Source organism: Eurypyga helias, unplaced genomic scaffold (genome assembly GCF_000690775.1).
Source record: "Eurypyga helias isolate BGI_N326 unplaced genomic scaffold, ASM69077v1 scaffold13174, whole genome shotgun sequence".
Lineage (NCBI taxonomy): Eukaryota > Metazoa > Chordata > Aves > Eurypygiformes > Eurypygidae > Eurypyga > Eurypyga helias.
In genome coordinates this window covers 68,299-92,003 of record NW_010244445.1, presented here as the reverse complement: position 1 = coordinate 92,003, position 23,705 = coordinate 68,299, and the positions used below count along the sequence as shown (strand labels likewise).

Genomic DNA, 23,705 nt, shown 5'->3' with positions numbered 1-23,705 from the left:
TTCCCTCGTAGCGGGGTCGGGGCCGCACTCAGAGCGGCACTGGGGGCCGGGAGTCCCGGCGGCGCCAGCGCTGGAGCGTTGCTGCCCGTTTGGAGTGCGCTGGGAGAGCAGAGCTGTGTCCTGGGCAGCCTGGCTCTGCCGGAAATAAACGTGCTCAGAGGTGCTCCCGGAGTGCAGGCTGCTTCCCCCGTTACTAGAGTGGTGAATAAACATTGCTCAAGGGAGCAGGGAGCCGCTAAAGCAGCATGTGTATCTTCCCTGCAGTTCTGTTTTTCTTACGGTGATTTTTTTCCCCACTTTTCCTGTTTTTACCTAGGTTTCTACTCACTCACTTGTGGCAATACCGTATTTCTAGGTGGGAATCCATAAGAACAGATGATGCGTGTTTTACTACTAGTCTGCTTGCAAGATTCTGTATTGGAGAAGCGGGTTATCATAGAATCACAGAATGGTTAGGGTTGGAAGGGACCTCAGAGACCATCCAGTTCCAACCCCCCTGCCATGGGCAGGGACACCCTCCACTAGACCAGGTTGCTCAAAGCCTCATCCAGCCCGGCCTTGAACACTTCCAGGGATGGGGCATCCACAGCTTCTATGGGTAGCCTGTGCCAGTGCCTCACTGCCCTCTCTGGGAAGAACTTCCTGATATCTAATCTAAATCTCCCTGCTTCCAATTAAACCAGTTACTCCATGCCCTGTCAAACCTGGTTGGTTTGGTTTGGTTCCAGTCATGCTGTTAGTGATCACTTTGCACACTTTCAGCAGTTACATGCCTTCAGTTAGGTGCAGTTTGGTAGAACTGTGTAGAGAGCTTATGCAAATGGGACTGATGTATAAAGGTAACTGTCCTTATAATTACTGTGTAATTATAATTAAGTGGTTAGCACTTAATGTGTGTGAATCCTCTCAGATGCAAACTTCTGCTTTGTTTTGGTAATGATGTTCAAGAAGGTGCTTACAAATGCCCAAGTACTTTTCTTTTAATTCAGCATTTCTGCTGGTTTTTGAGCTGTTATTTGCCATATTTCCCTTCTGGGAATCTATTGATGATTAAGGCTTGCCAGTCTGCAGCTACAGTTTTTCCCTGTTCTCACCATCTCAGTAGGACAGGAATGAGAGATTGTAGCTACAAGGGCATAGTGAGGCTGCACAGAGTGTCAGAAGTTTTGGACAGATCAGTTCTTTCAGTGATGTGCTACAGCCTCTCCATCCCAGGTATCACTCCTAGTGATTCTCTCACAGGCATAGGAGTATGGCCCTCTCTGCAGGGAATCTGTCTGGAAATCTAGTTAGTGGGGTCAGAGGTGCTTTGGAGCTGTGCTGTCTGCCTCGGACCTTTGCAGCAGTCCTGTGTTTTTATGTTTCAGCTCCCTCCTCCCAGAGCTGTGTGGACGGCAGTTAAGGAGAGCGTTACTGGGAGGGTAGGGGGGTTGTGGCTGGAGCTGTGCTGAAGCAGGTTGATGATGGGCAGTACAGATCCTCTGTCCCTGGCCTGTCCCACCCAGCTGCTATTATGCTTGCCCTGCTCCCCGATCCTGCTCAGTAGCTCCTCACCCACTTGCCTTCGCAGCCTTGATATGTGCAGTGTGGGCACAATTTGGATTAATACCGACAGAAGAACTTTGAGGAGTTTTTCAGGTTGAAAAGTTACATTAGCTGTAGCAAGACTTACGTTGATGTTTCTTTTGTAGCCCTTCTCTACGTGCAGTATCTGTTTATAGTTAGAAAAATATGATAGTCTTGCCTTGAATAAATTATTAGTTCCCACCTGTTGTACGGCTGTTTGTCATTGGAAAAAAAAAAGTAGGGACTTGCATTGCATTTCCCGTTACGTGTGCAGAGCCGGTGTCGTGTTTGTTATTTTTTTAAAAACTGTGTGCTAAATATCTCTCATCTTACCATTTAAAAACAAACGTTAGCAGCCCCATCAATGTTGCTATTGCATGGTGTCATATACCTGGTGTGCTGAGAGGAGAGGGTTTAGAAAGGTAGAGTTGGATGCAGTGCTTCCTCTGCGTATTAAAATGTCACAGAGCAGGTTGTGGGCACCAGACAGTTTTCAAAAATCACCCAGACAGATGAATGGGGGCGATACCCATTGGGGCTTATTAAACACAAAGGTAGTACGTTTGGCTTTGGCAGGCAAACGTGAGCTGCAGATTCCTTAGTATGCTCACACCCAACTGCTAGCATGTATGGCTGTGTGCTCGTCCTGGTTTTGTGTCTGTACTTACGTACCTGCAGTTATAGGGCTAAATTAGCAACAGATGCATATTGGGCTAATCACTGGAATAAATACACCTTTGGTCTTGCTCAGTGTAGTCTTAAGCCCATGGTAAGGGGTGGGCATGCTGCTGCATAGATGGGCTGCAGGACTTTGGAAACCTCCTCTGGGTAGCTGGTTTTTTGAAGGCTCTTATGTAATAGAGTAGTAGGGAAATGTCCTTCCCTTTTGCTCTTTTGTTTTTCCTTTGCGCTGCCCTCCTCATGCATACAATTGCAATTTTGAAAGGGAGAAATGACCGTGAACCGGTGCAGTGTTTCCTTTCTGTGGTGTGGGCCTACAGCAGCTTAAGGTGATCCCATCTCTGGACCGATACAGAAATGGTCAGCGTTCAACCAGATCAGATTCCTGCATCACCTCACCGCGGCGGCAGAGGAGCGTGAGGCTAGCTGTGTGTCCCAGGCCCTGGGGGTAGCACCCCATGCAGTCATGCTTCACTGCTTGAACTGGGAGGTGGGAACTGCTGTGGGGTTTTTTGCCTTCCCTGCCAAAAAAAAAAAAAGCTTGACTTCGATATCCTTAAATTTTAGTCTGCTGAAGAATGGCTTGGGAAAGGAATATAATGTGGGTGTTTTCCTCTTTATACCAGTACTTGTGATGTTCTTTTTCATATAGGAATAAAAACTCCATTACTGAAATGCATTTATCAGCAAATAATGATAATAATTCCAACTGTTATAGTAACTGGAAATTGTTATGATTTGGCCACTATGTACAGAGTGTGTCAGGTACTTCAGATTTCCATTTTTAATAAATGCAAGTCTAATAAACAAGGCAGTAATTGACAAGCAGGACAAACCCCAAGTGTTCAGTGCTGCTGTTTTCTCCTTGCTTTTTTTTTTTTTTACCTTAAGTTAGGTAGTATGCACCTTGGTCATCTGTGCCTCTGGTTACAGGCTGCTATGTGCCCTACCTCCTGTGTGAGAAGTGTTTGCTGTTCCTGCATGTTACATGGTAGGAGCTCAAAAAGGAGTGCTTTCCAGGCAGTTTTCCCCCTTCATCAGTTTGAGGAAGCTTCACAAAATGTTTCTGCGTTTTGTCTACAAGCTCCTGTGCTTGTGTTTACCGTATCTAGGAGGTGGACTAAGGTTTATTTGAACAACCTTTGTGTGGTGCTGATGTGGTTTTCTGCTCTGTTCCATTTTCTGTGGTCATTCTCTCAGTACTAATTTCTGAAGCATGTAAAGCAGTAAGTCAAGGAGTAAATTATGTGAGCGGTAGGCTGGGGAGGGCTGAACGGTGCTGCATGTGCTGTAGCTTTCCTTTCTGCTGGGCCATGCCGCTGGTGCCGGTTAGCTTGCAGTAATGAGGTGGAAGGACCTCAGTGTAGCAGTTCATCAGGATGGGGATCACTGGACAAAAAACCTGTGAAGCTTGTTCTTCTAGTTCTGTGATGCTCATGGGGTGCTGACCGTACCTATCCAGAGTCGCCGGGCGGTTGCCACTGTGACTGGTCCTGGTGCAGTGAAGTTGCAGTATACTGGTACCCGCAGAAAGGCTGGGTGCTCCTCTCTATGGAGAGCTGCTTTGGGTGCTACAGTGACACGCGACATCTTGGCTTGAAAAGTGAAGCTTTCGCCTTTGCACGTGCTGTTAGAAAGCAAAATGAGAACTGGGTCTGTCAAAAGGGCCTTGATGGGGTCTCACTGGGATGGGGTGTATCACTGTTTAATGCTTTCTTCATATTCACGCTCACTACTTCATGTTGGATGGCTCTATCTGCTGATACTCTTACAATGACACTTAAATTCATGTAGCTGATTGAAGGCTTTGGAATCCTGATCTGCCCTATCTAGCACTTTTCCCCATCCAGTGATGCCATAAATCTGGAGCATGTAACACTAGATGCTTTCATGGACCAACAAGTCCAGTAGATCTGTCGAAGTTCGGAGTAGTTGGATATTTTGGCATGATATGTATTATGATTTCATATGTTTAATACATGTGAATGGGCCAAAGTAAGTTTTCTTTGAGCTGCGAATTTAAGAAAAATCATACTCATTTAGATGTTCAGTCATGACAAGTCTTGGTATTTTAATGTCAAATACGTGGTCTCCCTTCATGAAGTCGTTAACTGCTCTCTGTAACAGCCACTCTCTCTGCCTTTCCTTTCTCATCCTGATTAGTTTACTCCCATTTTCCCCTTTTTATTCCTGTTTCAGCAGCTTCCTCTGCTCTCCATTTTTACTGCAGGTTTCATCCTATCCCTTTTCCCCATGTTATCAGGTTAATTAGTGCAAACAGCTATTTTTGACCCAGATTGGCATCAGTAAGTGCTAGAGTTAACAGCTGATTTCAGAGAACAGTATTGGTGTCTCACTACAGCTTTATTCACTGCTCTGTTCGTTTTGCTTATTATGAAATAATAAGCACAGCACCTGACAGTCTTTGTTTAATCTGCGTTCAGTGTTAATAGCTATGGAAGCTACAGAATGTGATCTTACAAATAAGCTATTTGTACATAAACATATTATCTGCTATTCAGAAACTGGTGTTTTTCTGCAAATGTACCTTGTAGCAGGGTAGCAGGTGTGTGTGTACCTGTAGAGTAGCTCAGATGTCAAGTAGAAGTTGCTGTAATGGCATTGGTGTGAGGAGAAAGGAAGGTACTAAATCCGTTTCTCAAGTTACATGAAAAATTATCAAGATTTTTCTGCATGGTGGCTGTTTCACAGGAAAACCAAGCTGTCAAGCAGTGGATTTTCACATACACTGCAGGTAGAGCTTGGCTATTGTGTGTACATCCCATCATCATTTGACTATTTTATCTCATCAGAAGGATATGTTAACAGTGCAGCTGATAACCTGTAGTTGTAACCTTGGAGAAGGCTTTTTCCTGATGAGAAGGGTATCTGGATTTATGCCGTGAGGGAGACGTTACTTGGAAATGCTGCCTAAACACAATACTAGAGTTGAAAATACGATAATCCTTTTTAAGCTGTTTAAGGTGCTAAGGAAAGTTGGGTAATAAATTCTGTCAGTGACATTCTTTGCAAGTCCCTGGTGCTTCGTAGAGCTGTGATAGTCTGATAAAGTAGAGCATCTGATTCTTCAACAGAAGAAATTAAAATGACCTGGCTTAATTGATTTTCTATTTATGTATTGTAGGCTGCTTTCTGGCTAGGAAGTTTTGCTGTATTCTCTTAAGGGGGTGGCAAGGAAGGAGCATGAGGATTCACTTCCGCTAATTTTAATCTTAAAGCTTACGCTGGCAAAGATCTGTTTAGACATATTTGTAGGGGGTTACTGTTATTGCTGGTCTGGCAGAAAGACTGCTCAATTATTATTTTTTCATAATGATTCTAGTATATTAGCAACTCGTTCCTTTACTAACCTGTTTTGCTGTAATTCTGGATTGTCATTGACACACAAAGTTTCACTGAGTAAAATTCGATTCTTGTATTGAAATGAGTTTTTAGTACTGGTGTGAGATTTCTTGCTTAATTGCACAATTTTCCAGTATGTTCTGAAGGTGTAGAAAGTAGGAAGATAAAGCAGGTTTTCTGCAGATGTATATATTTTATCAAGATAGCATCTTTGTCACCCATGAGTGTGTTAATCTTGTGGTCCTGCTACCTTTTTCTCACTTACCTCTCCCTCTACCTCTTCCAATCTTTTCTGCACAGTTTGCTTACTTCAGACAACGAAAAACAAAAAGTGGCATCGCACAGTCGCAGAAAAAGACGGCGAAGAGGAAGGGCTCGTCTGTCCACACACATGACGTTCCGGAGGAAGAGTACACACTAGCAGCCCAAGATGACGGTAAGGGTATAGAGAGTAAGGCTGAAGACACCAACCTGCTAGAGAGTAAGGCTGAAGACACCAACCTGCTAGAGACAACGATGGAAACGGAGGTAAACCTCAATATTTCTTGCTTTTCACTTCATTCCATCTGCAGATAACAAGTATTCCAGGTGATTGTTTTACTTAATTGGGTATTGGTTGTCTGGCACTGTCGAGAAGTCAGTCAAGTGATGTATTTTTGATTGTAATAATTAACTCCTTTACCAACTGATGTAAATAACTGAAAAACCTCATCTCCACTATATGGACCGGACGGCTGGTATTGTCGAGGAAGTGTCTGCTGTTAGCCTGCTCAGTCGAGGTCTTTCACCTTTCGTTGCCATGAACTTCTCTTTGAGCAGACTTCTGTGGCTGTGACTCCATGAAATGGCAAATCCAGACTGAGAAGCGTAATAGATGAGCAAAACTGTGAGGACCTTATAATACACAGCATTAGTTTGGTTTTGCATTGCTTTGCTGGCTCGAACTTGCTAAATGGTTTCTGAAATAATACAGTTTATTCCAGCGTGCTGTTAGCAGCCATGGTAAAGCTAGTGCAGATGGTACATTCTTGGACAAATCTGTTTGAAATGTGACTCTGGCTGTGCCTGATAGGTTTCTGTAGGTTTGGACTGATGACCTTCTAGAGGCAGCCCTGTAGTCGTGTCAATGAACAGAGAAACATAGCTTGTGCTGTAGCAGAGGTGTGTTAATCTCAAGCGAGTAGATGTACTGGTCTGCTGAAGTAAGCAGTTGCTTTGTTGCTTCAGCTCACAAGCAAGATTTTTATTTTTATATCGGCTGTGGATTGTTGTCATGGGACGCTTTCTCTCTTTGTCTCGTAATACAAATAAGCAAAACATGGTTTGGAACAGCTTTGTTTAAATAGGGACCCAACTTTCTTCAGCAGCAGTTGGCTAATGCTTTCACAGGTGTCAGAACCTACAAGGCAACTCTCTGGCTACAGCAAACTGTGCCCTTCTTGGTGTGGGAGGCTGTTTAGGAAGTAGTTTCCTGGTGCATTTCAGCATGTTGTCTGTGCAAGCGTTGTTGAGTTCTGGGGAGGTGTGCCTTCTGCATCCTCCAGCTGTTGTGTTTTCATGGCATACAGCAGTAGCATCGAACTAGTGTATTTGCAAATCTGATAATAATGGAGGATATAATTTATCCTGCTTTCTGTGGTGAGAATATCCCGAGTTCTTTCAGGATATCCTGAATATAATTAGCATTGCAAAAGCTTTTATTACAAAAAAACCCCAAACTTCAAGCTGTCCACACTAAGAAGAAAGCATACAGTATTTTGTCACTCACCCATAGCATTGTAGGCAGCATCCTTATTACATTCATGTGAACTCAAATTAAAAAACAAACAAACAAAAATCACATACTGCTTCTAAACAGCTTTTATCAAAAAAGCTGGTGTGTGAAGCAGATGGAATTGCTTTCCCAGAGTATGTGAAGAGGGCTCCAGTAGTCATTGAAAACTACTTTGTGCAGGTTCAAAATGCAGGGAGGGTTATGGGCATGCTTTTTCTAAGTAGTGCTGCAGTCATCTTTGTGAATTCAGTGAGAGGTAAATCTCTTTCAGGATATCAAGCCACATTAAGTACACCAAGCTACATATATGCTAGGTAAGAGTGGTACATTTGTAATTGTCTGAACGACTTTTAGCGTGTTTGTTAAGTAATCACCTGTCAGCTACTAATATTTAATAATGGATTAAAGTGTGCTCAGCTCTGTTTACAAACCACGAAAGCAGAAGAGAAAACACTGAATATCAATGGTGAGACAGGCCTAAATTTCTGAGTAGACATTCATACCAGTTTTAGCTTTGTTTGCATGTATTTCAACCATGGGTGACCAGCTGAGTTGAGCATTAAGGTCAGTCTCTCTTGCTGCTCTGTTGTCTCAAAACATGGATGTTTCTGGCTCATGTGCTTAAGGGGTTTCCAAAATAATTTGGCTGTTCTTTATGCATGTTTAAAATGGCCATAATTTAGTGAGTTTGTTTATGTGTTTGTTACCAGGGGAGTGCTGACGTGTCCAACTGGGATGTACAGAATGATCACGCGGCTGAAGTAAGTGTGAAAGAATGTATCTTTAGTAAAAGATGCTGATATATGTGTGGAAGAAAGGAGTATGGGTAATTGGTTGCTAAAATGATTCATTATAGAGTGTTGTTATCAAATGTGATAAGTGATGTGACTTCACTGTTTTACACTCTGAAGCAGGTTCTTACCTGTACGTACACGTACCAACTGCAAAGTTGGTTGCTAAGAGAATTGGTTTTAGTGAAATCATGGACCTTGTCCAGAGAAATTTGAATGATGTTTTTAATGGAAAACTAGGCTCATTCTTTGTTTCATACATTAAAACCCCTAAATATTTAAAATAAAGTACAAGACTCTGTCTCCTCTGTGAGAACTGTAACAGTATTGCTCCAGAGAAACCACACTGTTGGTTGGAGCAGCTTCTCTCTTTGTACTTGCTGCTTTGTTTTGCTGGTAAAGACCATAGAGGCTCAGAGTATGTTGAATATGTATTTGAAATAGCTGCTTTCACTTCAATGTAGTGTTAAGCCAAGAACTCTGCATTATTCTTTTCTCCAGTCAGCACAGATGTGTATAAGAACTTTGTTCAGTTTTGGTAGTATTCCCACCCCTGCCCACTTGTAAGCTGGAATGTATTTTAAATCGCAACACGTGTCCAAATGTCACTTTGCCACAATTTAGTGCTATAGAATCACAAGGCTCTTCTCCCAGATTTGCTTTTGCACCTTGAAGTGTTACATGAAAATATCTTATTTATGAAATTTATTTTTTGAAGTTTTTAAGAATTAAGGACTTTGTATTTAATAGAATCATTATATGTAAAGTCCCAATGTTGAATTCATTTAGACTAGAATTTGTCCAGAATTTAAGATTGAATTTATATTCAGAGTAATCAAAACCCAGGAATGGTATATTGTTTTAGTGAATAAATACATTTTTGTTTCTTTTGTGAAGAAAGTTACAATAAATTCTGCTGCAGAATACGGTGAGCTTGATGCTCAGGTGTGTCAGACGAGAATAGCTGAGTTAGAGAACAGACTTTGGGAGAAACAGGATGCAGTTGAAAGACTCACTGCACAGATGGACGAGCTAGAGGAACACCTTACCCAGCACAGTGACTCTATGAAGCTTCAGGTATGTTTCGTAGAATTGGATAATGGGGACAATACTACTTTATTTTAATTGTAAAAATATTTAGGAGGCAAAACTCAAAATAAATGTTGTTTTTTATTGAGAAGTACTTCATCTTACTAACATGAACTGTGAAAATCAGTACTGAGGTTTTCCATTCACCAGCATCCAGGAGTTCATATTGCTTGAGTCAAGTGACAGTAAAATTCAATTTGAAATGCTTCTATTTTTAGAGAGTTTTTATGAAATACATAGTTGAATTCTTCTGCTGAGAAATGGTTGGACACTTGCTATTAGATTTTACTGATAAATTTTCTTACTGTATTGAGGAGTAGGCCTTTACAGAGAGAACCTGCAAGAACTGGTAAGGTAAGTATAGTTAGTCATACGCTGAGGTAGGGGCTGAATGTAAAAACATGGGACTTGTATTGTTATAAATCCCGACTTCAAAAATATATATATTAGATAGCAAGATCATGCTGAAAAATGATGCAAACCAACCCCCAAAATAGTGTTCAAACTATTGAAAAGGAAGTAGCTATTGAAATGTCAATGTTTCTGTGGATATGCCTGAAAACTACGTTGTGGATGCAGCTAAGCTGCTTCTCAGATGTTCACACGGGACGGCATCACCACCACCAACCCCCTGTGACTCTTCCTCCCACAGATCATTCACGTCTTTTGAATATTTGTAAATGTGGCTTTTTGGTTTTGGGGGTGGGTTTTTTTTTGTATGGACAAATGATTAAGTAGGATAAGTTAAACTTTACTGAACTGACATGTACCTTCTCCTCTCCCAAAAGATTAAAAAAAGGTATTTTGAATTCCCTTTCTTCAACATTTCTATAAAAAGGTAAATGAGCAGGTGCTTTTGAAGAATAGTTACTTCCCCCTTTACTTGTTGGGTTTTCTCCTTTTAGGACTGGGAAACAGACATTTCCTATTGGTGAGAAATAAACTGAAAAAGTTAACGTGAGATGGCATACATTAATCCTATTTTATTAGCCTTCTCTCACATGCCTGAAAAGAAGAGCTGACAGATAAGAAACAATTTAGGGGGTACTAACTATTCATTATATCCTGTAGAAAACTTGCTTGCTTTTACATCAGTTAAGAGCTACACAATTTTTAAGTAAAAGTGTTTATCAGTGGTATCCTATCATTTGTTTTAAAAGTCACTTCTGATTAGGTTTGTCACCTCTTTGAGATCAACATAGACCCCTCTTTCATCATGCCTGCCATCATGTTTGAACACAAATATTTCTGGTCCTTTGGTGCAAGTTTGTTAGAAGTTATGTATAACTATAGAATCTAACAGCTTTGCTTTAAGAAAACTTACTGGGTTCCTAATATGTTAAGAACATTTTAATTTAAAAAGTGCACTTGTGATTCATGTAGGAAACCACCATCCAAGAGCAGAGTGAAATCCTTGGGAAACTAACAAGCTGCCTTCAACAGGCAGAGGAGGATCGGGATGACCTACAGGAAGAGGCTTCCCGTGTAGGTGGTCAGATCCACGATTTACAACTTCAGTTACAGCAGGTGTGCTCTCCTCCAGGTTTTGTTTCCTTACAAAGAGAGGAAGAACAGGTTTGGAACATGAAAGTAAATACATATTACATATGTTCTTCACAGGTCAGGTTGCAGTGCAGCAGTGAAAATGATTTCAGGGCAAGGCAGTTTTCTCAGTTGATAGGGAGAAGTCCTGGAGACATACTTGTGTGTTCCACTTATTTGCTTGTGTAATGTTTGGGAGGTTGTGACACTTCACGTCCACTGGTTTAGCCCTTGTTAGGGAATTTTACCCAATATTGTTAATGGTTTGGGACTTACAACAACAAGAATTACCGTAACGATACGGTCTTACGTGCGATCAGTTTTTCTTGCCTTAGGCAAAGAAAGCTCCAAGTCTGTGCATGAGCAACTGTAACAGCTCAGCTGTTACACAGAAACTTGCTGCATTAAGGTAACGTGACTTGACTCAAAGAAGGAGATTTAAAATAAACTGAAGACGGTGGATGCAGCTCCTGTGACACACAGGAACCTGCTTCAGGGCAACTAGCTGATCATGGGTCTATACTGCAGCTTTTCATCTATTAAAAAAAACCCCAAACCAAACCCCATTTATTCTTTTTCAGTGATATCCCATCTTCTAGTGGCTGTTCTCTCTGAACACCTGTATATCTGCTGTCTTGGGAGCCTTGTAGAATATTCAGAAGAGTAATATTTATGTTTAATTACCATTTCAGGTTTGCAAGATAAAAATTGCACAAGGAGGGATTACATGTTTTAAATGTCTGGATAGGAAAGGGGTTAAAATAAAATTAAAAAGAAAAACTGGGACTTACTGAAGTCAGGGATTATCTTCCCTGAGTTGCTCATGCCCTGGAAAATAAATCCCCTGCTAAATGAAATTCTAACTTTGGAAAAGAACAAAAAATACTGCTTTCTGTCTACAATTCTGACTGGTATTGACAAAATATAGAATATAGTGAAAATTACAGGTGATCGCTGGGATTTGCACCATAAACCAGTGAAAGACAATGATAAAGTCTCCAAATAGCACTGCAGGCATATTCTAAACAAGGCTGGTAGTATGAAGCACATTGTTTGTGGAAGCACATCAACTTTGATGGCAGGTGAAGGTACTAATGCTGTCTTAAATATCTTCTTGGACTTAGCAAAGTCTTTGGGGAAAGGCTTTATAAATGAATAAAGCACATTTTGTTTTGCCCCCATAGGGGTAAATGTTCTCTTTCTATTTGGAGGGAGGTGGAGGGAAAAATACTCTTTAGTACTGAGCTGTAAATCCTTTGCCGAGCAGACTGGTTTTGTTCATTGTCCTCTTACCAGTATGTCCAGTCCATTGGAAGTCACCCTCTGTTTTGGGAGCTTCACAGAGATGAATTATCTAACACTTGTATCTTTACAGTAAGCGATAGTATCCAACACATGACAGGTGTTGTCTGGCTTTTTTGGGAGACTCCTTGAGAATGAAAGACATAGGTTAAATCTGTAGTAAATGAATACAGTGTATTTTATGCACACAGTGAAGCTTGTCTGAGTTACTCTGATGTAAACTTCTGACTGAGTACCTCTATGTGTTTAGGGTAATGAGATGCTGAGGAGTAAAAGCCCTGGCAAAAATGAAATGTTAGAAGCCCAACAGCAGACGTCCTTGTTTCAGAACCGTCTCAGAGAGCAAAATGCACATTTAGAGGTGCTGCGTCAGAAAGCGCGTGACCTGGAAGTACAGCTTGAGGCTCCTCAGGAGGTAAAAACTGTTTAAAGGGCCTTTATAATTATGAGTTCCTAGGTAGATAGGTTTTTGTTGCAATTGCACAAGCCAAGGTGGTACTTGGAGGAAGATCCTGCAATGAACATTTAATTTGTGCTTGAGGTAACATTGATGGTTCAGGACTGAAACTACACTTTAGTATGGAATTAAAAATCTGTTTTTCTGAAGGTAATTATATTCAACTATGTAAAATATCTGCTCACAATTTAAAATTTTAATTGTTAAAATTTACTTTTAGTTTTAATTTTCAAAATTTTATTTAAATTTAATTTCCAAATGAAAATTCCAAAACACTTCCAAATTTTCAAGTTTTAAAGGTGTTTTTTTAACTGTTATTGTTTTTTAAATTAAAATACCCAAAGTTTGAGACAGCCACTATTTTCTTTCCTTCTGGAGTCAGTGGCTTGTACAATTTGATATTTGTTACCACATTTGAAAAGTCTTCCCACTCTCAAGGCCTAGGCCAATGATGTACCTGTACTTAAGAGTAAATAGTTTTTGTGAAGATACATTAAAAACATGAGGCTTAAGGAAGGTAAAACGACATATTTTATATGTTATATTTTATTTTTAAGAATATTGAAGATAAGGAAAATCTGTTGTCACAGATGGAAGAGGATAGGAAAGATACAGTGCAAGAGCTGTACAAAAGTATAGAAGAAAAGGAACAACATATTAAAAGTCTTCAAGATCTACTGACATTGGAAAGAGTTAGCTTGTCTGTGCTACAACATACCCTTTTTCTCCGGGACTCAGAAATAACAGAATTAAAAAATGAAATAGCTTTATCCAAAATGAAAGAACAACAACGTATTGAAGAACTGAAAATCAGACATGAAAAGGATATTTGCAGACAGTTGGAGAACTTGAGGGCTGAGCAGGAGAAGCTCCACAGAAGAGAGATTGCAGAAGTCAAGCAGGTATACAAAGAAGAAATTGTTTTAAAATATAAGAATGATCTTGAGCAGTTAAAAAAAGATCTCCGTGCTCTGCATTCTGAAGAACACATTCAGAATTTGAATGGCATAATAATTGACTTAAAGAATAGTCTTCATGAGTGTGAAGTTAATAAAGAAAATTTGCAAAGGAAACTTGAAAACCAACAGGAAGACTTCCAGAGAGAAAAATCTGAAATTGAGACTAAACACAAGGCTTTAATTGATGGGCTGAAGTCTCAACTTTCTGATGCAGAAGAGCAGGTCAAGGAAGCTGAGCAATATAAACAAGAAAAACAGTCCTTAAATGAAGAGATTCAGAAACTGAATACTTTCATCCGGGAATTAAATGAAAAGCAACTTTATGAGGCTGAAGAACATAGAGGTACAAGGCAAAAACCACACCAGCTGGAAGGTGAAGATGAGCTCGTTCTCAAACAAGTAAAGTTCCAGCATGATTTGGGAGTAGATTCCTCAAGGGATCAATTAGAAGAGATTAGGAATTCGGAGAAGACAGAGAATAATGAAAGTAGTGCAGGAGATAACCTGTCTGAAGAACACTTGTCAGAACTAGGGCTTTTCAGTGGTGAGGAAGGCATATTGGCTAAATACCTCATCTCCACGGAAGGACCAGAAGACTCGTATGTGTCCAGCACTTCCGAAGGTTATGCCATTGAAGAAGGTAGGTGCAGCAGGTATGGGTTAGACAGTAGTGTACTGCTAGAACCCAGCAGAGATTTTATCCCTCCCCCATTAAACTTTGGCCTTGATGAGGAAGCATGTCCTAGCAGTTTGGCTCAAGAGACTTTTGAAGAGACCGAGGTGGAAGCAGAAGCCTTTGTTTCATTTTTGTCAGATAGTTCCCTGCAGCAAAACAAAGTAAGTGACCACAGTGATGTAAAGGACGATGAGACAACTTGTTTAGTAGAGAGATGTTTGAAGCTAACTGAGCAGCTCCAAGAGAGGGAGTCAGCCTTGAAGAAATCTTATCAGGACACCCAAGAAGCTGTTGGAAAATGGGAAAAAGTAATGGCTGAGCTTTCTCATATGCATGTGGAACTGGATGAGGAACGTGAAGCGCGGATCCGTTGTGAAAAAGAACTTCTTGAAAAAACACAGAAGGAGAAAGAACTTGAAAACAAAATAATGTTTCTAGTAAAGCAGCAGGGAGAGGGTGGAGATCAACCTTACTGTGCTATCGAGCCTTATGCACAAGTGTCAAAAGCCTCTACCTGGCAAGAGATGGTAAAAGACCTCCAGGAGGAAAGAGAAATGCTGATGGTGCAGCTACGAACTCAAGAGCAATTAGTGAGAGACGTTCAAGAGCAGAAAACAGCTTCTGATTCCGTAACGAGTGAAGTACAGTCTCTTTTTGGACGTCAGTTAGCGGCTTTGCAAAGTCAAAGGGATCAAATGCAAAGCCAGCTTGATGCTCAGAAGGCTAAAAACCAGACAATAGCAGAGTTGCTTGGTCAGAAAACTGTATCTGAAGAAACATTGCTAAAAGAACAGGAGTTGCTCAAAGCTGAAATCAGTAATAAAGAACAAAATTTAGCACTTCTACTGACAGAAAAAACAGCCTTAGGAGAACGATTATCAGGCTTGGAGGAGGATCTGATAAAAGCAGAAAAAACGTTAGCAGAGAATGCTAGCATCATTGAGGATCTCGAGAAAAACATACACGAACTTAATGCTGAAATGAAAAACCTCAAAGAAATACAGGAGTGTGAAAGACTGGGATATGAGGACAGGTTGAACTTCAGCAACCTAGAAATTCATAAACTTCATGCTGAAATAATGGCAAAAAGTGCTGAACACACTGAGAAACAAAGCCAGCTAACTGAAGAAATTGACCATTTGAAGAAGGTTTGTTTAGAGCTTGAGGCTCGCTTGCAGGAGTCGTTTCAGTCTGCACAAGCTGCACAGGAGGCACAGTCTGAGGTGGTGAAACATTACAAAGAGGAAATGGATAGAATGGAGACTCAGCACCTTGCTGAATTAACTAAAGTGAGTTTGATGCACAAGAAAGAGGTAGGAAACGCCGATAATGGCAGGAGCCTTGGGATTTCAGAATGCTGAAGGTAGTCATTCATTGTAAATGTTTGCATGCCTGTTTTCAGATAGAAGAATTAAATGCTGAGATAAAAGATCAAGTGGAAAAACAGCAGAAGTTGGAAGAAGAAAGGAAGGAACAGATTGCTTTAATAAAAAAGGTAACTGCTGTAATCAGGTTTATTTCAGAAAAATACACTCATGTCGTGTTGTTTGTCATTTAAGCAGTATAAAAGTCTTAATTCTCTTTTCCATGGCGTCTTTGATTTGGGGCCAGGAGGAGAGAATTTTGGCTCAGTAATTCATCTGGGGGCTAACTAACCTTGTTTTGAAGAAAGGTCTTTATCTGAGTATCCTCGGCAGGTACACGAACGAGAGCATGATCGTGAAATCTCTGAACTGATTACTAAACATGAAGAGGAAATGGAGAAGCTCCACGCTGAGCTAAATAAAGAACGGCAGCACCTGTTAGATGAACTTCGGCAGCAAATGGCAGCCACGCACAGAGCAGAGATTGAGCAAGCTCAGCTCCAGTCGCAGGTAAAATAAAGGAAGAGAGCAGTTACTGTAGTGGTTACCCGGCTGTTGCGGAGAGAAGGCTCCTTGACTTTGGGGCATGGTATGTGTGCTCTTGTGTGTAACGCTGCCGTTGAAAACATGGAGTGATCCCTTGGTGGGTGGTAGTGGAGATGTTCTACAGGAGGTTTCCAGGATCCTCAGTGCAGTTGTATTTTAACATTAATTCTGAACAAAACTGGGTGCTTCAAGTGATGGGTTTAAAGAAAAAAACCCCAACTTTTTAATTTCTCATGTCTTGATAAGTTTAACAAAAATTAATAAAATGAACTAAAAACTTATAAAATATACTAAACCTCTCCCACTTTTTAACTTTCCCACTAATGAAATTCAGGATGCTTTTGTGCTAAACTTAGGTAAACCTGACTTTCTTCTAAATACTTACTGGGGTTTTGAACACTTCCACTAAATGAAAAATGGAAATGGAAAGAATATGTCTGGTGTTAGGTCTAATTAAGAGACATCAGTGTACTGTTTAGTTAATTTAGGGATTGAAAAGTTTGGTTGGTCTGGTTTAGCTGCCACTTTAACTGTTGGATATTCCTCAGTTGTTTTAGTGAGGTATGGTGAGTTGTATTTTCCCTTTTCCAAAACCGCTTCAGAATTTTGCTTTTTAACAAATTACAACCAATAGCAAATACGAGGAATTTTTTTTAATAGACACTGAAGGGTTGGGGTGAGTTTGTGTTCTTCCCTGATGGCACTGTGAGGAAGAGGAGAGGTAGAAGGTATTTGGTGGGAGATGGAGTTAAGAGACAGGTAAGGAAAGCCCTTCGTGTTGCACTGAAAATGTTAGGCAAATCTCATTGTAACAAAAGTCAGCTTATTTTCAGGGTTCTCTCCCTGCCATGAAGAAACCCTCTCCAAGGCAGAACTTAGATGTGTCCAGCAGTTGAAAGCAATTGCAACTGAAGTCGGTGAGGAAAAAAGTGAACACGTTTCTCTAGTGAAATGGAGGAAACCCCCTTTTTCTTCTCCATTACAGACACTGCACAGCCTTGAACTGGAAACTTTACGCCTGAGCTTAAATAATATGCACACCTCTCAGCTTGAGCTTACGCAGTCTAACCTGAGAAAAGAGAAGGAAACTGCCCTTATGGAATTACGGGAGATGCTCAATGATAAGCGGGCTCAAGAGTTAGCGATTCTGCAGAGTCGCCATCAGCTGGAGTGGGAGAAGGTTAAAGAACAGTGTCTGAAGGAAAAAGAAGACCTTAAGTCAAAGTACCAGCAAGAACTAGGTATTAAAATTTGTGAATAATGGATGAGAAATTGAAACCCTGTCAGTATTTTTCTTCCTCCACAGGTTCCTGTCTTTATGTAGAGCTGGCCTTTTGACTGACAGCTGGTGTTGCCCTGAGCAGGGACAGTGCCTAGATGGGCATGTGCAAGAGTGCATGTCTTGCATGTGGAAATGAAGTTGTCCAGACCTAAGTTCAATTTTTCTTCAACTGTATGGGTGTTTTGCTGCTATTTCTGTAAAATAGCACTGGACTGAACTAGTTGCTTTCAGGAGGCATTAGACAGAGCTCTCAAAGAATTTTATCAGTGCAAAGAGAGCCCTTACCCCTTACATTTCTTAAGGATTTTTATGCCCTGAGTCAGGAGCGACTACTGACAAGATACGGAAGTGCTTCCTGGCTTGCCCTCTCAGTGATTTCAGGAGGAGGGAAGGGAGTTGGAAAGGAACTGAAAGGCGCAGTGAGAACGCGCAGCTGGGTGTCCTTTGAGATGTGTTTGGTCTAAGATTGATTTTGACATCGGCAAGAGGAAGGCTGAACTTCATAGTGCTGAAGGCCTGCTGATGGTGCTCTTGGCATTGTTTGAGATACCTGCCTCAGATCAGGTGGCCATTTCTGACCTGTATGCCAGAGCTTGAGGAATTTCTGGAGAAAGCTGAGGTCTGCAACAACTCAATGAAGAAGTGTAGGAACCGTTCCTTTAGCTCACCCTCTCTGGGAGGAAGAGAATGTTTTAGGGCTGTGCCTTTTTGACCTGAGAGTAGGAAACCATTTGTGAAGTGATAGTGTGGTGGGATTTGGGAGCTGGAGGAGGTCTGGATGCAGCTCTTAAGATGTTTACGTGTGTTTTGGCAATGTAATTAATTATGGATGTAACCACTCACAAGTGCTTGAATGTAGGGTCTGAGAAAGAGAATCTGGAATCAGATGATGCAGAAAGTGGGGAGTTACGGATACTGAGGGGCAAGAGGAAAGACATTTCTCTTTAGGGAGGCAATGACTGATCAAGACCCAACTCACTTGATTTCTGGGATACTGTCTTGTAGCTTAGCTGATATTTCTTCCTTGAGTGGAGCATTAGCCGGGTACCTGGCACCATCTTAGTCTGAGTTCTCATTTCTTCCCGAAAGACTTGAAACAAGGCTGTAAGCTAAGGCAGCGGAACTTGGAAGCTGTGAGAAGGGGACTGATAGGCCTTTACAGAGTTCTTGCAGATTAAGAAAGATGCTGAACAGGGAGTTGGAATGAGACTGGGAAGGAGCTGGGAAAGAAGAAGCCATTGGTGTCAGTGATAATTGAGCAGATAATACCATCTGTCTTGCAGTCTGTTTCCCAGACATTTTTAGAAGAAATGTGAAGAGTTACCTACTAGCTGTTGCCACCTGCTACTCTCTTGGTGTGTCTCTGGAGATAGAGATGATTCAAACACCTAATACTGATGTGCAGTGAAATGCTGGCATCTAAAATGACATTGACAGGCATTTGAAATGTTATCTTTAGGAATAAAGGTGTGGGTCATATATATATATATATGTCTTTTAATCTTTTTTTTTTTAATATCTTGCTCTGTGTAGGTTTAAGCAGACTTTCCTTTGCTGATTAAGCTGAACTTAGCCATCAGGGCTGACTTTGCAGTTGTGACTGCTAGATGCTTATTTTCTAAAATGACAGTAAATGCAGCATAACAGCAGCTTTGAATAGAATCCAGTACCTTACACTGCTGCATGCCTACCTATTCAAGCCTTGAATTTGATGTGGAAAATGGGAATCTCGTCCATATTTCTGCTTATCATTTAAATGTAACATTTTATGTACGTTTATTAATAAGTAGTATTTTATTTCACAGTTGATCAGAAAAAGAAAATAGAATTGGAAATGGAAGAGACACATATCCAGGCATTAGAGGTACAAATTATGGTTTTCATATATGAAAAAGTACAACTCCTTTCAGTAAACTAGAGCTGGTAGAAGTCCAGTGTCTACTACACCTTTATTGTAAAGGACAAATAAATGGAAGAGAAAAAAAGAGTCCTTGCTTACTAAATGTCTGCTTCAATAACGTGTCTTGCTCCTTAGACTCTCAAAAGAGACTGGGAATTGGAGTCCGAGATGCGTTTAAAAAACACATGTCAAGAGCTGTCAGAAAAACATCAGACTGAAATGGTAGAACTGCAGAAAACTCTGGAAATGGAATTAGAAAAAGTCAAAACAGAGCTGGAGCTGCTTTCTCTTGAGAACGAACAGTCTAAAAGTAAGTGCCATGGTCTGGGAAGCCATTGTCTTTATTGAACAATGCCAAAGCTAACTGTTTTTAGAATCTGTATAGAAAATAAATACAAGATACATCCATATATTCTTACTTAAAAACTGGGTTGATGGCATGAGACTGTAGGAAACAGGATGTACTCGAAGAGTTGTTTACAGCTTAGGTGTGTTGCGTTTTGACTTGCTCAGCATGTGAGGTGGAGTATGATTTCCTTCAGACCTATTAAAGGGAGGTGCTGTTTTGCTGCCAGCTGAAAACTGGCTTTGGCAGTCACTGTGTTGATCAAAATTTCGATTAATATCAAGAGGCTTCTTTAACAAAAAGATTGGGTTTGGATTGTGAGTAGTTAAATCTTGATGGAAGAGAAAATTTTAAAATACCGTTCTGGAAGTGACGTTTTTGAGACTACTGTAATGGGAGTGAATAATGAAATGTGCATGAGTACCGAGCCAGGGACATCTGTTTGTCTTTTGCTGAGGTGAAGATGGGAGATGAGACTAGTTTGCGTAGGTCTGAAGAATCTGGCACATTTGTTAAGGTAGTGGTGGACCAGCACAATAGCATCCGACTTGCTGTCAGTCATGACATGTTGCCATGAAGTGAAGAGGTAGCCAGTCGGGTTGCCTAGCCCCTGAGGCACTGTGCCGGCGAGAGACAGGGGAAGTAATACACTCTGAAAATAAATGGAAATCCAGTACTGGATGATGCTGGCTGGCTGGCAGCAAGGCCAGATTTGCCAGCTGAAGGATAGCCTTTTCGACCTGCCAAGGGCCAGGTGTTGTCACAGCGTTTGGCTTACCCTTGGCTGAGAACATGCTTGTAGCAATGGCTTGTTCTTCCCAGCCTGCACTGACTTGATTAGATTTCCCTGAACCTATGTCGTTGAAGTCTGTCCTGTGAGGATAAGAACCATCTCTTGCCCCTCACCGTGGCTGAAATGCGGTCACTTGGCTACAGATTCTTTCTGGGCAGGTCAGGATTTGTTGACCAGATGAGGTAGTAGCAAGTTTATGGCGTTCAGAGAGTGCTCAGTGCCAAGGCAGAGCATACTTGGCACGAGCCTTCCTGGTCTTCCAGTTCATCTCTTGTATTGCCTGCTACAGAGGGTGCTCGTAGGAGAAATCCTGCGTTGGCAGGCCATGAAGAATTGCTTGGTTCCCTGTTCCAACTGTGTGTGCTTCTAGTTCAGGATGCTTGTTTACGTATGCCATGAGCAGATGCTCATCCCTCTGACTGCTATTGGTTACCTCTTGGCTAACAGTGTGGATGCAGAGAACTAGAAAGCACTGTGTGGGAATGTTTGGCTTTCAAATACTTTAGTGTTGAAGTGTTTTTGTGATTCCCTGTAAGTTAGCATTCTAGTCTAGAGACATCCATTTGTATTTTAGTTGCACAAAAGCTGTACAGGTTATTCAGTAACCAGGACTTGTTTTTAATTTCAGTAAAATGTATAGAGTTGGAGAAACAACACCAATTAGCTGTGACAAAACTGCAAGAACAGCTGCAGACTGAACATAAGCAGCTCTTAGAAGATGTGAAGATGAAAAGCCAAGACAAAGAAGAAAGTCTTCAGAAGGAGGTAAACAAGATATCTGCACTTGTTCTGAGGGGTTGATTACTCTGTGCATAACATAACAAAAACTACACCATGTATGTATCGTTTGGGTGACTTGTTTGTATTGAGGGGTTGTGTTGAGAAGCTAAAACGCCTCTCATGAAGTAGGTCATAGTGGTTCAAAGTCTTGAACGCAATTGCCTTTGCGCCTTTTGGTGCCGTTTCTTCCTTTGGATTTACGTGCTTAATTTTCTTGTTCTTGTGTTTGTTTTCATCTAGCTAATACTTTATTTTTGCCAGTGGCAATGCATATGGCATCAAGAACAAATTCCTCTCTTGGACGGGTGGGTCTAACAGTTCAGTGCTACTCAGTATGTTGGCGGCCTGGGTCAGGAGCCGAGAGTCTGGTTGTCCCTAAGTGTTTCCACCTATTTTTGACAGAACTGTCTGTTGCATAATAAATAAACAGTTGGAACAAATTTGCTTTAAAAAGGTTGTGTGTTTTTATTGTTACAGTTTGGTTTTTTTTTTTTTAATGTGTCTTCCATAGCTGGAGAAACTTCAGGTCGTCCATGAAGAACTCAAGACTCGGTCACAAGAAGAAATCCGGCAACTTTGGTCTCAGCTTGATAGTACCCGAGCAAATCGACAAGAGCTAAGTGGTATGTTCAAAACTGATGCACTTTATTTTTTCCTCTTCATATAGAAATACGTATTTTGGACACAAAATAATCATGTACCAGAAACACACAGGTAGGCCAAAGAAGTGTCAGTGGGTTGTACCCTAGCTATCTGCTGCTGAAGTGAGAGGTGAGTCAGTGTCAGATGACTAGTTCGTTCTGAAATCGTAAAAGGCATGGTATGACTGTGGGCAAAGGTCCCTCCTGGTGTTTTTCTTTCCCTTCCCACTCTGTTCCTGCACCCTATAAAAATCTGTAGTGAAAAACCCCCTATAAAAATCTGTAGTGAAAAACAAAACGTTTTTCATTCTAATGTCAAATTAAGTGTAATGTAGTTAAACGGAGAAAATGCTGGTCAGTGCACTAACATGCTCCTGTTTGTTCTGTTTAGTATGGAAGCAGGTATGAAATCAGTTGAAAGAACTGTTAATTGAAGGTAGACAGTAAAGATCACTTAGTTTATAACTTTTTGTGGTTTATTGTGGCTATGATATATTTTATTTTATTTGGAGCTAATGAAGAGATCAGTCTGCTTAAAACAAAAAAAAAGGGCAGAAATATTTTTAAACTATGTGATTATATCTTGAGGTAGAAATGGGTTTTTTCCCTTTCCATTTCGAGGTCAGTTAAATAAAATGCATTTTCATTGACACTCAATATGGAGATTTGCCATCTTCTGAAAGACTTTCAATTCTTAATTATAGAAAAGGCCTGGCTTATTTTAAAAATAAAATTAAAACATTCAGGTGATACTTCTGCAATCAGAATTAATGATACTGTTGTTTTCCTATAAGGCTAAAAATAAACTCCTTTTTTGCATAACAATACTTCTGTTTACAAAATAAACAAATCTGCTAAACCTAAAAGCAAAAAATAAACATTGTGCACCACGATTAAACGTGAACAGTTTTGGGATTTTTTGCTGTGGTGTTTTGGTTTTTTTTTTGTTTAAATCATTAGTCTTATGTGTATCTGCATTAAACTTTACAAAAAAGTTTTAAAGCTTGAGGGAAAATATGGACTGGATGAAATCTGATATCTTATGCTTTGTGGATCTTAAGAGATCTGTTACAAGATTTAGGCATTTGTAACAAAACAGTCAACTTTACAGTGCAGTGATTGGAGATGGCATACGTTTTTGGCTGAAATGAAGTAGAACATCTCAGATGTGTGTGTGCCAACAGATGTATGATACGTGAAGGAAGAAGTTTTGGGGGAAAAAAAGCTAAGAGACCATGATGTTAACCTTGACTCTGTGTGTGTTCACCTTGTACTGAGACCGTAACATTAGGTGGCCACCTTTACTTCTGCTGGGTTAGTGGAAGCCGATTACATTTGCCTTTTGTTTTAAATGCAAGTTCAGATTTTCTAAATAATATAACTGCAAATAGCTTTTGAAGTATAACAGGGTTCTGTGAGGGAGGGGGTTTTGTTGGTTTTTTGGTCATAAATTGAATAGGTAATTTTTCTATCTAGTGAGACTTGACTTTTTCAGATTTCTGTTTTGATACTACAGAACTATAGCAGATAGCATTTTATAGTATTTGCTGGAATGCTTATATCTCCTCTTTGTAGCCCTAATCTTTATTAACATTTCAAATGTCTTTCCGTGTTTCTAATCACCCACGTTCCCATTCTTTGGACCCTTTCTGTTTCTTCTTCATACTGCTTGAGATGGTGAGACCAGAAAGCAAGCCCATGGTCCAGGTGAGGTTCTCTCTTCGTGTGTGACATCTTAAAGGTGTTTTGTTTTACTCTGGTTTTCTTCCCTTGAGTGATCATTTGACAGTGCATTTGGATTGGTTTGGGGACTTGTGGTGGTGGATTTAAAACGTAGCAGCTGGACAGTGGGA

General features: G+C 40.6%; 1 protein-coding gene across 1 annotated transcript in view; it reads left to right on the top strand.

Moving 5' to 3' along the window:
- The first annotated feature begins 3,560 nt into the window (after positions 1 to 3,560).
- The window catches only part of PCNT (pericentrin), an 83,024-nt gene continuing 62,879 nt past the window's right edge, over positions 3,561 to 23,705 (top strand). The window contains 14 exon segments of the mRNA XM_010149762.1: positions 3,561 to 3,575; positions 5,911 to 6,138; positions 9,073 to 9,252; positions 10,648 to 10,791; positions 12,359 to 12,523; positions 13,123 to 15,513; positions 15,603 to 15,695; positions 15,898 to 16,074; positions 17,096 to 17,351; positions 19,198 to 19,256; positions 19,428 to 19,602; positions 21,060 to 21,196; positions 21,723 to 21,834; positions 23,527 to 23,559. Of these exon segments, the coding sequence (XP_010148064.1) occupies positions 3,561 to 3,575; positions 5,911 to 6,138; positions 9,073 to 9,252; positions 10,648 to 10,791; positions 12,359 to 12,523; positions 13,123 to 15,513; positions 15,603 to 15,695; positions 15,898 to 16,074; positions 17,096 to 17,351; positions 19,198 to 19,256; positions 19,428 to 19,602; positions 21,060 to 21,196; positions 21,723 to 21,834; positions 23,527 to 23,559 (4,165 nt within the window).